General features: G+C 41.1%; 1 protein-coding gene across 1 annotated transcript in view; it reads right to left on the bottom strand.

Moving 5' to 3' along the window:
- LOC124034114 (rapamycin-insensitive companion of mTOR-like) overlaps positions 1–3940 on the bottom strand; it is a 28023-nt gene extending 24083 nt beyond the window's left edge. The window contains 3 exon segments of the mRNA XM_046346860.1: positions 1868–1965; positions 3658–3705; positions 3831–3940. Coding sequence (XP_046202816.1) covers positions 1868–1965; positions 3658–3705; positions 3831–3879 — 195 coding nt within the window. The 5' untranslated portion in view covers positions 3880–3940.
- Between the last annotated feature and the right edge of the window lie 11044 nt (positions 3941–14984).

Raw genomic sequence — 14984 nt, 5'->3', positions numbered from 1 at the left:
CGATTAATTGAGGGTGTTCTAAGGGAAAAAGGGGGTAGTGCAACTCAATATTAGGAAGGCGCGGCCCACGCTTGGATTGCGTCCTACCTGACAGGTCGCTCCTACCAGGTGGCGTGGCGAGAATCTGTCTCCTCACCACGCGCTCTCACCACTGGTGTCCCCCAGGGCTCTGTTCTAGGCCCTCTCCTATTCTCGCTATACACCAAGTCACTTGGCTCTGTCATAACCTCACATGGTCTCTCCTATCATTGCTATGCAGACGACACACAATTAATCTTCTCCTTTCCCCCTTCTGATGACCAGGTGGCGAATCACATCTCTGCATGTCTGGCAGACATATCAGTGTGGATGACGGATCACCACCTCAAGCTGAACTTCGGCAAGACGGAGCTGCTCTTCCTCCCGGGGAAGGACTGCCCGTTCCATGATCTCGCCATCACGGTTGACAACTCCATTGTGTCCTCCTCCCAGAGCGCTAAGAACCTTGGCGTGATCCTGGACAACAAACTGTCGTTCTCAACTAATATCAAGGCGGTGGCCCGTTCCTGTAGGTTCATGCTCTACAACATCCGCAGAGTACGACCCTGCCTCACACAGGAAGCGGCGCAGGTCCTAATCCAGGCACTTGTCATCTCCCGTCTGGATTACTGCAACTCGCTGTTGGCTGGGCTCCTGCCTGTGCCATTAAACCCCTACAACTCATCCAGAACGCCGCAGCCCGTCTAGTGTTCAACCTTCCCAAGTTCTCTCACGTCACCCCGCTCCTCCGCTCTCTCCACTGGCTTCCAGTTGAAGCTCGCATCCGCTACAAGACCATGGTGCTTGCCTACGGAGCTGTGAGGGGAACGGCACCTCAGTACCTCCAGGCTCTGATCAGGCCCTACACCCAAATAAGGGCACTGCGTTCATCCACCTCTGGCCTGCTCGCCTCCCTACCACTGAGGAAGTACAGTTCCCGCTCAGCTCAGTCAAAACTGTTCGCTGCTCTGGCTCCCCAATGGTGGAACAAACTCCCTCACGACGCCAGGACAGCGGAGTCAATCACCACCTTCCGGAGACACCTGAAACCCCACCTCTTTAAGGAATACCTAGGATAGGATAAAGTAATCCTTCTCACCCCCCCCCTTAAAATATTTAGATGCACTATTGTAAAGTGGTTGTTCCACTGGATGTCATAAGGTGAATGCACCAATTTGTAAGTCGCTCTGGATAAGAGCGTCTGCTAAATGACTTAAATGTTAAATGTAAATGTAAAGGTGTCCTTAATGTTTTGTACACTCAGTGTGTGTGTCATTAATAGGCCATACGGTTAACAATATACCATCTCCAGTCCATATTGACCAACACTGGATCTTCATGACCAGCTTCAGCAGACCAAACGCTTCCTCTGATTATCCACATTAATCGTGATCTTACTAGTCCCATTTGTGCTTTTCATTAGTTTGATCTCATGTTAAAGGGATACTTTCGGATTTTGGCAATGAGGCCCTTTATCCACTTCCCCAGAGTCAGATGAAATCGTGGATACCATTGTGCCTTTAGCTAGCGCAATTGCTAACCAGCATTATTGCAATGATTGGACTTCCAGTCATTGCGCTGACGCTAGTTAGCAATTGCGCTACCTAATATTAAAACACTTCATTTATTCCCCGATTAGGAGTATCATCCGATCCGAATGTCAATTTACAGATATGATTACGAGTATGACCATGTCGGCACTTATAAGCTGTGATATTTTAACTTTGACCCTAAACCTATTATAGACAGTCCAACAATGTTACGTTGGGGCACAATACAGCAAAGCTAAACCATGCACTTCAATAATGAGGGCAACTGCCATGACCATCATTACATAAATCAGTAATACCTTTATGAAATTGTTCAGGTGGCCCAGTTTCCGCATGTTGGTGACGCCGTGTGGCTTGGCAACATTTTGAAGAATTTCACGCAAGTTGTCAGAGGGTTCTGTAAAAAAAGAAGGAAGTTGAAATACTAACAAAACATAAAAATATTTTTGATATTCCAGTAACACTGAACCAATGCACATATATCGGTATCGAACATGAACTCGTTTTATCTGGTCACACCAATGCACTGTGAACAGTAAACACACCCTGAACATCTAAATAGAAGGCATGTTTAGGCAGGGTCAAAAGTAGGAAGTTCCTTCTGTTTTTCATCTCATTCACCTCAAACATGACACGGTAGCTAAAAGATACATGCACATAAACACACCTAGCTACAGTATCTCATATAATTCCATCTGTGTCAGGCTGGGGCTGTTAATGATAATGTACCAGAGGAAAAGGGTGCTCAGGCAGCCACTCAACTAGGCTGCTTTGGATCCCAAACTGCAACCTATTCTATAGCACAGTGAAAATGTGATGCAATTTGACTTCCCACAGGTATATCCACGCTCTGCCCCCCAATTCAGAGGGGTTGGGTTAAATGCATTCAGTTGTTCAACTGACGAGGTACCCCCCTTCCATCTCATACATGAAATATTGTGAGGGTAGAACTTGTGTTAGTGAAGATACATAGTGCAACGCTTGAAGGCAGTTGTTCACAATTAACGTTACATGCTCTATCCTTATTAAAAACATGATTGATGAACTCCTATTCATCTGTTTACAATCTGTAACAGGAGTAGAAGCAGCATCGGGAACAATTTGAGGGCATGGTTGTAGGATGCAAGTGATTGCATAGGGACATTACTGAGTCAGGGGCTTCCATCACAGGAAATGTGAAACGCTGGCAGGACAGGAGTTGACAGACTGTGCTGGAAAAGTCATCAGTGTATTAGCTTCTGGCTAGTAAATACTCATACTCAATGTCTATCTAACCATGAACTCCAGTTGTCAAAATGTGACGCCCACCGCCGGTTTCAGCTGGAAGTTAGCTAGCAACAGAGTTGTGAACGACCTTCAGACAAACCTAGCGGCTGTATGATTGACCGTGTTTACGTTAGCTAGCTACAATATTTTAAAAGCTTGCTAAGCTTACCACATTATAATCCTAGGAATGTAGCTAGCTATATAACTAGCCACACGCCCAAATAATTAGCCAGCTAACTCAACCCAGTCATAACAAATACATTGTATAGCAAAGCTAGCTAATACTAGTCACTAATCAAAACAACACAGGAGCATTATCTTGCCTATGATAGCTAGGGCGTATTCATTACGAAAACCGTTGAAGAACCAAACAGAGCAAAACGAGCGTTTATTCGGCATATTAAGATAACGTTAGGTCCCTCCCCGTTTCGCTCCGTTTAAGACACGTTCTGCAGCTAAATCGGAGTAATAAATACGCTCTGGGGTTTTATTAGTCCAAACAGCTGTGTTTTGCAACTAAAAAGAGATTTTGTATTGGACAAAATCAGTTAGTTCCCTCCCGGTTTCGTTCAGTTTGCATCCGTTTAAGAACGTTTTTAACATAATCGGCGTAAAACATACACCCTTGCTGACGTTACGCCTCTTTGGTGTTCCTTAAGATTCTGCAAGCTGGTTATCAAAGTATTCAACAACCAATAAGCCGTATAAGGTATTTTCAGCCATTTTCCAGTCCCATCATCACTTTAATATTGCTGCAAACATTAGCATCCATTTGTACAATAATCGCTTTCACTTCGCGTGAATACTTTCTGCTTAACGTTACCTCTGGTCAGATCGAGCGGTACGTTCTCTTCCCCACTGTCATTCCGACCTGTCAAAAATAGACAACGAGGACATTGTAATGAAACACACCTGGGTCTAAATAAACTAGAGTAAATAGTAATTTACAATTTCAAGTTTATAAAGCCTATGTCGGGGTGAGTATTTCAAGCTTACCTCGCATCCGAAGACTTCGGATCGGACGGCCGCGGATGCTGACCGCCATGTTTCCAGGAACATACACAACACCGGAAACTTCGTGAAATCTCGCGAGATAATAGGGATTGGTTTATCGCGCATTGACTTGTACGAATGGTCTTAGGGAGAGGCAATAATGACATTCCTGACTTGTAAAACGACTGACCTTAACCAAACCTTTAACCCTGACCGTAACCTAATTTGAACCAATTCTGAAATTAAATATTGTTTTGCAGGTCAGGAGTGTCCTTTTATAGCCTTTTCCGGTCTGAGAGCATATTTTAATATAAAGACACCAACTAAAATACACAGCAAATGTTTCACATGCTGAGAGAGCAATTTTTCTTAAACACATTCATTTACATTGCAACCCATTCATTTACATTTACATTTAAGTCATTTAGCAGACGCTCTTATCCAGAGCGACTTACAAATTGGTGCATTCACCTTATGACATCCAGTGGAACAGTCACTTTACAATAGTGCACCTAAATCTTAAGGGGGGGTGAGAAGGATTACTTATCCTATCCTAGGTATTCCTTAAAGAGGTGGGGTTTCAGGTGTCTCCGGAAGGTGGTGATTGTCTCCGCTGTCCATTCATTCAAATTGAATAAACACAACAACAATAGTAGTCAAGGCACATGTATCTGTAATTATTTCAACACAATCAAATTACACATTTGAAGTACATTGTTTTTTCACCAGAAATAAACACATAGTACCATAAAATACACCTGTTGTATTCGGCGCATGTGACTAATAAAATTTGATTTGATTTGAAGAAGCTGTCATTTTCTTTAAAAACAAATTGAACTTTTACTTAACTAGGCAAATCAGTTAAGAACAAATTATTATTTACAATGATGGCCTACCCTGGCCAAACTCTGACGGCGTGGGGCCAATTGTACGCCGCCCAATCCCAGCCAGATGTGATACAGCCTGGATTCAAACCAGGGACTGTAGTGACGCACCTTGCACTGAGACGCAGTCATGATTCTATAGGTAGGCCAATTTTCACTGCAAACAAACATATTGAAAGCAGTCTGTACAGCTGGCAATGCAAATGTTTCCACCAATTTTTGTCCAGTTAGTCCAAAACATTTTCTAGAATGTTTAAGAGGCATACCTTCTCCAATGTCATTATAAATATCTCCACCATCCCTGATGAAGTAAAATCATATATCAAAACATTAGTTGTGTATCATTTCTGTGCGTGTGTGTGTCCGCATGTACGTGTAAATGTTTTTGAGTGAGCCCATGCATGCATGTGTGCTTCTACAAACAGAAATAACTCTTGAACTCACTGTCCAACATTGACCATGGACACATAACCAAGTGGAAAAGAGGGATAAATATTGCAATTAATCAAACTTCAAGGTTCATTCATATTGATTGTGAATAATTCATCCACAGCAATCACAACTGATGCCAACTTACACTTCCCGTCTCTGTTCCTGACGATCAGTTTGCCGTCTGTTGCCTTCACAACGACATCGATCACCTCTCCTGCCATTAACTGCAAGTATTTGTTCCCCAATTTCTTACTGGCCAATGTAGGAGCTATAGTAACAACCTATAACACCTGGATCTCCCCTTCAAACTGACAGTGGAAAATGTCAACAGTGTTACTACAAATTATGTACAATATCAATCTGATCACATAAAAAATATAAATTGTTTATCAACATTTAAGAATGTTGTCTGGGAGTAACTACATTGTTTTTTAAATATATTTTTTCTGTATTTTCACTTTAATCAGATATGGATAGCATGAAATGAGAAGTGAGACAGTTATGTGCCAGCCTCAACTACATTAAGTTACTATGTTTTCTCCAGTCAAAATTATAAATCCTTATAAATTTCTTCTGGTTTCCTTTTCCTCTTTCTCAAACGTATTCTTCTTCTTATGGTCTAATCCCCCTTGCTTTTCCCTAGGTGTCAGCTGAAGGAGACTGAAATGGAGAAACACAAAATTATTCAACTCAGGAATTGATTTCAAGCTCATTTGTGTCTGAGCTGACTATTCGAGAGTATAGTTGGTCGACCCAACTATGTCACTGTGACCATCTTCTCACCTGTTGAGAGGCGGAAGGGCAGGGACGTTCTGGGACTCCACACTGTTATATAAATATCTTGTCTATGGACATAAAGCCAAAAAGGTCATCAGTAGTACTGTTGAACACATATTTTAAACCAATGAAGCAACACACTTCTTTAACTCGATTTGACAGTTTACACTGTACAGAACAACAAATAGAATAGGGGTTTTATTTATAGAATACAGGGAAATAATTTGACTGGGAAAGAAATGGTTGCTCTTCACTTTCCTAATGAACAAGTGATCTTATCATTACCTCCATCTGTAAACAGGCGAGGTGGTGGAAGGGGAAAGAGATTAAACCGTTATTGAACAAAAAGATCCAGATGGTGTATTCACTGTATTGAGATTATATGTGGGAAAGGGTTCAGGGGCTTTCATAAAGGAAAGAAGGGATAAAGATTAAACTATTTGTCAATGCACAACTGTTTCAGCATGACTTTTGCAATACAATTTCTGACCGCTAGATGCCAGTCAAATACTATACAAAGATAAGAAACGGTCATAAATTGACAAATATTGACAAATATTCCTCAAACATTTAACACGTAATTTATTTCGTTTATTTTACCTGCAGGTTTTGTCCTGGATGGCTAGTCATTGTAAACCTGCTTCAGAAGGTCAAAATCAAGGTCCACAGACTTAGTCTTTACCAGAGGTAGAAAAAGTACTCAATTGTCATACTTGAGTAACATAAATATAAAACAACTCAAGTAAAAGAGAAAGTAACCCAGTAAAATACTACTTGAGTAAAAGTCTAAAAGTATCAGATTTTAAATGTACTTAAGTACAGTGGTGGAAAAAGTAAAAAATTGTCGTACTTGAGTAAAAGAACAAAGTAAAAGTAAATGCTATACATCAAATTCCTTATTTTTAGCAAACCAGACAACACAATTTCCTTTTTTATAACTTTTTATGACAGCCAGGGGCACACTCCAAGACTCAGACATCATTTACAAAGGAAGCATTTATGTATGGTGAGTCCACCAGATGTGAGGCAGTAGGGAGGACCAGCGACGTTCTCTTGATAAGTGTGTGAATTGGACCAATGTCCTGTACTGCTAAGCATTGAAATTGTAACTAGTACTTTTGAGTGTCAGATTATGTAAAAAGTACATAATTTTCTCAAGGAATGTAGTGAAGTAAAAGTAAAAGTTGTCAAAAATATAATAGTAAAGTAAAGTACAAATACCCCCAAAAAACTACTTAAGTAGTACTTTAAAGTATTTTTACTTCAGCACTTTACACCACTGGTCCATACATACCCATCTAGAACCCACAAGGAGCAGGAGGCATTAAGAACAGGTAAAGAGAGGGTGGAGGGTGGCGTGTGTTTGTGTGTGTGAGTTTGCGCTTGCCGTGTGTGTTTATGTGTGTGCATTTGCTGAATATCTACCGGTATGTGTATTAGAGGTCGAAGGTTCATCGGAATGGCCGATTAATTAGGGCCGATTTAAAGTTTTCATAACAATTTTTTTTACACCTTTATTTAACCAGGCAAGTCAGTTAAGAACACATTCTTATTTTCAGTGACGGCCTAGGAACGGTGGGTTAACTGCCTTGTTCAGGGGCAGAACGACAGATTTTTACCTTGTCAGCTCGGGGGATTCAATCTTGCAACCTTGCAGTTAACAAGTCCAATGCTCTAACCACCTGCCTCTCATTTCACTCCACAAGGAGTCGGCCTGTTAGAAGCCAAGGTAAGTTGCTAGCTAGAATTAAACTTATCTTATAAAAAACAATCAATCAATCATAATCACTAGTTATAACTACACATGGTTGATGATATTACTAGTTTATCTAGCGTGTCCTGCCTTGCATATAATCGATGCAACGCTGGGGGATGATTTAACAAAAGTGCTAGTGCGAAATAAGCACAATCGTTGCACGACTGTACCTAACCACAAACACCAATGCCTTGCTTAAAATCCAAACACAGAAGTATATATTTTTAAACCTGCATATTTAGCTAAAGGAAATCCATGTTAGCAGGCAATATTAACCAGGTGAAATTGTGTCACTTCTCTTGCGTTCATTACATGCAGAGTCAGGGTATATGCAACAGTTTGGGCAGCCTGGCTCATTGCGAACTAATTTGCCAGAATGTTACGTAATTATAACATAACATTGAAGGTTGTACAATGTAACAGGAATATTTAGACTTAGGGATGCCACCCGTTAGATAAAATACCCAACGGTTTCGTATTTCACTGAAATAATAAACGTTTTGTTTTTGAAATTATAGTTTCCGGATTCGACCATATTAATGACATAAGGCTCGTATTTCTGTGTGTTATTATGTTATAACTACGTCTGTGATTTGATAGAGCAATCTGTCTGAGCGATGGTAGGCAGCAGCAGGCTTGTAAGCATTCATTCAAACAGCACTTTCGTGCATTTTGCCAGCAGCTCTTCGCAAGCACAGCGCTATTTATGACTTCAAGCCTATCAACTCCCGAGATTAGGCTCGTGTAACCGATGTGAAATGGCTAGCTAGTTAGCGGTATGCGCGCTAATAACGTTTCAAACGTCACTCGCTCTGAGACTTGGAGTGGTTATTCCCCTTGCGCTGCATGGTTAACGCTGCTTCGAGTGTGGCTGTTGTCGATGTGTTCCTGGTTCGAGCCCAGGTAGGGGCGAGGAGAGGAACGGAAGCTATACTGTTACATTGGCAATAGTAAAGTGCCTATAACAACATCCAATAGTCAAAGGTATATGAAATACAAATGGTATAGAGAGAAATAGCCCTATAAATACTATATTAACTACAACCTAAAACCTCTTACCTTGGAATATTAAAGTCTCATGTTAAAAGGAAGCACCAACTTTCATGTGTTCTCATGTTCTGAGAAAGGAACTCAAACGTTAGCTTTTTTACATGGCACATATTGCACTTTTACTTTCTTCTCCAACACTTTGTTTTTGCATTATTTAAACCAAATTTATCATGTTTCATTATTTATTTGAGGCAAAATTGATTTTTATTGCTGTATTATATTAAGTTAAAATAAGTGTTCATTCAGTGTTGTTGTAATTGTCATTATTACAAATAAAGAAATAAAAAAATTGGGCGAATAATCGTTATCGGCTTATTTTGGTCCTCCAATAATCGGTATCAGTATTGGCATTGAAAAATCATAATCGGTCGACCTCTAATGTGTATACACTGGCCAGCCAACGTCCCTCTGGGTTGTCAGTGATGCGTATGCTATCCATAGTCTCTCTCTGCTTTAGTGGCAAGTCAGTCTTTCCTCCTTCATAGTCCGCCCAAGCCTTGGCTGTGTGAATCACCTGAATTGGCCCTGAAAGCTACATACAGGGATACATGTTTCTCCACTACACTAATTTATAAACATAGTTGTACTTCTACAGTTATAGCCATTTTGGGAATAATAACCAAAAGTCTAACCCAGTAACTGTAGTATGCTATAGGAGTTCATTCTTGAATATGTGATTCTCACAAGAAGAGTAGTGTACTTACAAAGCTGCAGGGGAGTGAGAGAGAAGGCGAGGAGGCAGAGGGACAGGAAAACTGCTGGCATGGGGGGCAGGAGGTGAGGGAGGAGGGCCCACTGTCCTCAACCTTGGACCTCTCACATAGAGTAGAATAATGCTTCCATTTTCGTGAGAAGACCGATTTTCGGAATGTCTCCTGGTCTGACAAATAGCCTGTTGAGCTGTCACTTTCCACCACAGATGCATAAGGGCGACATATTTGGATGAGGTGGCTTGATATGCACCACAAGCAAAAACATATCTCTATATGATATACAAGATATCTCTAGCTTAAATTGTCAGATTTTAATGGGGATTTTCATTAGATTGACACCTAGACTCTTAATGAAGATTCTGTAATATCAGAATAGCTGCTTCTAGTAGGCATCTCTAGTAGGTATAGTAGGCTATATTTCTATGTATCAGCAATCCTTTGGGACTGTAGGAAAATAGTTGCGTTGATGAAGTCTGGCCATCATTTTGTAATTTAAGTGGCATGAGAAAGAGTAAGTGACTCACCATGATTCTCTGAGGGGAAAGCAGCACTAAAACTGATTCTCAGCACAACTCTCCCTCTACTGTACTTTCTACAGGTCCTCCCATTGCTGGTTTTACACATTTTAAGCCCTACCTGTTTAGCTCATTTTTGTTGCCTGTTTTACATGTTATTTTGGCATTAATATGCGTCACATATCAGTTTATATATATTTTTTTATAAATCATTGAGTTAAAAACCTGCATCGCTTTTTTGCTTTCTTGAGTAAGGCAGCTCCAAAATGAAGGTGTTTCAGCCTAGCTCAGAGCTTTATGTGGTGGGGCAGCCAGCAGAAAATATGGAGCGTAGGGGTTGGTGACGTTGCGCCGTGATTGGCTCAGTGTTCTGTCACTCATGGGGACACTACGTCACAGCAAAATCTACCGGGAGAGCTTGAGAATTCAAGCCCCTTGGGTGCTGCCATAGAGTTACATTAGAAGTGCCCATCCAAGAAGGCTGAAGATCATTGGCCACAGATAAAATGATGTCAAATCACATTATATCTTCAATAGTTTTGATTGGGCTTAGCTAGCAAAATCTTAGCTAGCAAGCTAGCAGTCGTCATCATGAATCAAGTCGACAATCTACTGGCAAATTGTTTTCAATGTTTGTCTTATGAAGATAAATTAGAGATAAAACGTATCAGTGCTCATCTTCCATTGGACAAAAACATCACACAACAAGTTGGAAATCGCAAATTCAACAATAAGTGATTTGGAAGGAATCAGTGGCTAACTGCAGAGCAATCCCTAGCCCGCTATTCAGTGGAGTGGATGTGTGGTCCAAGTCTGGGTTTAAGGGTCTCTTTTCCAAGCTTAAAAGGATAAACATTCCACATTGGTCATGCTGTCAATCCAACATGACTTCTGTCACTTTCAAAACAACTGGAAACTCGGAACTGGGAAATCTTAGACTTCAGTGAGTTCAAGAGAACTGGGAACTTGGGGAAAAAAAGCTAGCTCTAACTGGGAAAATAAGTTTTGAATGGTCATCCAACTCAGAATTCCAAGTCTCGAACTCGGGTCTCTTTTCAGAGCTCCCACCTGAAGATCACTAACGTCATGATTCAACCTTGTTTTTTTCTTTGTTCACAGTTGTCTTGAAAACACCATAAATACAGAGAATACCAGACTTTGATGTCAAAGTTTGATCACAAAATGTGCCCACTAAGGACAGCGGTGCCACTTTCCTGTTCTAGTGAACACAGCACAAGTCCAAAAATGTCGTGTGCTGCTGCATAAATGTGAAATGCCAGGGAGACAGTATTACATTCTTAGCTACAGTATACCTAAGTGTATATTGTGTAGTAAGCTGTTAGTAGTCCATGTGCCTCACCCTAATCATTTGGTCCCTTTCCCCTGCATAACTTAGCTTACTGTTCTGACTTGGTGGTGCGCATGTAGCCTATAGCCTGTTTTAGATAAATGTCCTCACCGAATATTTTAAGAGCTTTCATTGTCTGCTTATATGCCACCTTTATTTATCCTACGGTTCTGACTTGGTGTACAGGGAGAATACTGTAAGAACGGCCCATGTTCCGAATTCTGTCGCTGTACATTTCAAGAGCTGAAAAAATAATTATATTACGTGCGTCCTAGCTTGCTCATTGTCTTAATCGAAATTAGGGATTGCCTCTTATCTACTGACATCTTAATCGTCAGTAGAAACCACATCTGTTAAAAGCAAGTCTGCCATAGAGTTTTTTTTTAAAGGCAGTAAATGAGGCCGAATGAACTCTTTTGATGCCAGGCAAGACTTCGCTATTAGTAACAGCGGTAAGGTGTTGGAACTGCTGTTGGGAGATCTTATGTAAGCCCTAACAGTTTGTGTCCACGGTTTGTCACCATTATAGTCCAATTAATGTATTGTTTAGTGTTGTGTAGTGGCTGTGCTGGCATGCATCAACAAAACATTTTGGGGAATTTACATGCTAAAATTGCCACAGCAAAAGAAAAAAAAAGAAAAACACATCTAGCCTATTCTACTTTAAGGCATTATTCCTTTTATTCATAAAAATATAAAATTACACACACATGCTGTAGACTTACAGCACACAAAGTCATTTCCATCATTTAAAAAAAAAACATTAAAACAGCTTTATTTTTCAAGTTCAACAGTTTCAAATATACATTATAGTCCAGTACTTTGAGTTCTTGTTTTGCATTTATATTTTACAAGAACACCAAAAACAGAGGAATTTGATTTTTTTTTAAATGGGGCATCATGTCGCTTGTTCGTTCTTTTATCATCAAACTGTACTCTTCACAGAGCACTGACAACTCTAGGTCAAATGGAACCACACAGATGAGTTGAGTTTAATTTATTTAAATGACTTATTAGTCATGATTGTCGCTCTATAAGAAACCTCATGATATGAAGACAGTGCAGACTGTAAAATAATTATTCCAATAAAATTGTCTAACTGCTGCCTAGTGTCAACACGACACACCATCCTCTTTCCATTGAGTCTGGTCTAACCACTGTCTAACCATCCATGGGTTGAGGCTGAATATTAAAGTTACAGGCGCCAATACCATGACCGTCTATATATAATATTTAGCAGACACTTTTACCCAAAGCGAGTTAGTCATACATGCATACATTTTATGTATGGGTGGTCCCGGGAATCAAACCCACTATCTTGGCGTGGCAAGCACTATGCTCTACCAACTGAGCTGTATCTAAGCCTCTCAATCATGGGAAACTCTTACTTAATTTTTTCTGCAGTCTGTACTTCAACTGCAAGTAAAGAAAACTGCACTAGATGATGTTGCATTTGATGCTGACAAGTGTTACTTGATGAAACTGAATCCAATTCATATTTATGTTCCTCATTTTCAAGAAGTCTTGTTTCATGCAGGACTGTTTTACCCATCATACAGGGAGGAGGTTGTCGATATCCTGGCTCTGGAGGGCCTCCGCGATGCTGCTCCTGCTGACCGGCTCACAGTGGGCCACGTTCTCTTTAGAACCGCTCGAACCACAGCCCACCCCTGTAGAACCCCTCTCGAGAAGATGACGGTTCTCCAATAGAACTGGACAGAGCTGGATAAAGGAACACAGATTTCTAATCAAGGACAGGTACCTGTTAGCCTTGATGCATTAGCCTGGTCTGTTTCTTCTAAGGCCAACTTTGGTGCGGTCTTGCTAAAGACAGAAATGTCTTGTAGAATGCAGAACAGTCATGTACCCTACCCAGGATCATCATCCATGACCACCACTCAGAATAGTGACACTAAGGATAAGGTTGAAGTGTTTGATCTTCTCCAACAACACAGTTAGGCCTGAAACTGAAAACAAACGGTAACAGTCAAACCCCTAATAAAAATAGCTATGCTAGCAAGTGCAACACTTAGGTACCTGCTTTGTCCATGACATTGGTGCTGAACTAGTCACCTGCACAGAGATAAATACAACGTATCTCTATGGGCCAATACAAAATGGACTAAATTGCACATGATAGAAAGCCGTCGCCTGGGTTTGGGCTGTCATTGTAAATAAGAATTTGTTCTTAACTGACTTGCCTAGTTAAATAAAGGTTCAATAAAAACATTTAAAAGATGGATGGATGAAACATGTACATGGTCTAACCTTGTTCAAACAGCTCGGTGTAGCAGGGAGCTTCAGAGTGCCTTGGCTGGTTGTAGAAGTTCAGGATCCTGTCAAAACAATGGCAATAACGCTATACTCACAAATAGTTCAAATGGAATTAGCCACAATCATGGACGGTATTGTTGATGTACAGTAATTTATCATTACTGATGATTAATAGCAAGGTAGTAGCACTGCCTGGTGACTATAGGTGAGCTAGCCTTAGAGTCACCATGGAGCACGCAGATTAGTCCTGCACAGGTGTGTCAGGAGGGAGACTGCTCAGGTGGTAGGTCACATCCTTTACCAGAGGTGAAATGCCATGAGCATTGCTTTTCGTCTGTCCTAGAACATATAGCTCCAGAAATACTGCACTTCCTATTAGATGTGTCAGCAGCATCCCAAATATCTGTTTAAGATTCCACAAATAATCATGGGAACATCTGTAAAAGTCTGTACTGCCAATAAAAGCAGAATAAGATGGTAATAAAGAAAGATTGCTTTATACTGAAGGATAAGAATATAGCCCGCATAAATGGAGGACAGACTTCAACTCAGTGCACGGTTCAAATTACAGGGTGCACACAGAGCAGCACAAGTCTCAAGGAAATACACATGACCAAAAGAATGTGGACACCCGCTTGAACATCTCATTTCAAAATCATGGGCATTCATATAGTTAGTCCCCCCATTGTTGCTACAACAGCCTCCACTCTTCTGGGAAGACTTTCCACTAGATGTTGGAACATTGCTGTGGGGACTTGCTTCCATTCAGCCCAACGAGCATTAGAGAGGTTGGGCACTGATGTTGGCCGATTCCAATTCATCCCAAAGGTGTTCGATGGGGGTTGAGGTCAGGGCTCTGTACAGGCCAGTCAAGTTCTTCCACACCAATTTCGACTAACCATTTCTGTATGGACCTCGCTTTGTGCACGGGGGCATTGTCATGCTGAAACAGAAAATGGGCCTTCCCCTAAACTGCAGCCACAAAGTTGTAAGCATAGAATTGTCTAGAATGTCATTGTATGCTGTAGCGTTAAGATTTCCCCTATTCCTCCACCAAACTTCACAGTTGGCACTATGCATTCATGCAGGTAGCATTCTCCTGGCCTCCGCCAAAACCAGATTTGTCTATCAAACTGCCATATGGTGAAGCGTGATTCATCACTTCAGCAAATGCGTTTTCTCTGCTCCAGTACATTGGCGGCGAGCTTAACACCCCTCCAGATGACGCTTGGCATTGCGCATGGTGATCTTAGGTTTGTGTGGGCTGCTTGGGCATGGAAACCCATTTCATGAAGCTCCCGACGAACAGTTCTTGTGCTGACGTTGCTTCCAGAGGCAGCAAGTGTTGCAACTAAGGACAGAAGATTTGTACATGCTACAGCACTCGGTGGTCCCGTTCTGTGAGCTT

Source organism: Oncorhynchus gorbuscha, linkage group LG04, assembly GCF_021184085.1.
Source record: "Oncorhynchus gorbuscha isolate QuinsamMale2020 ecotype Even-year linkage group LG04, OgorEven_v1.0, whole genome shotgun sequence".
NCBI classification, from domain to species: domain Eukaryota; kingdom Metazoa; phylum Chordata; class Actinopteri; order Salmoniformes; family Salmonidae; genus Oncorhynchus; species Oncorhynchus gorbuscha.
This window is presented reverse-complemented; position numbering and strand designations above follow the sequence as displayed.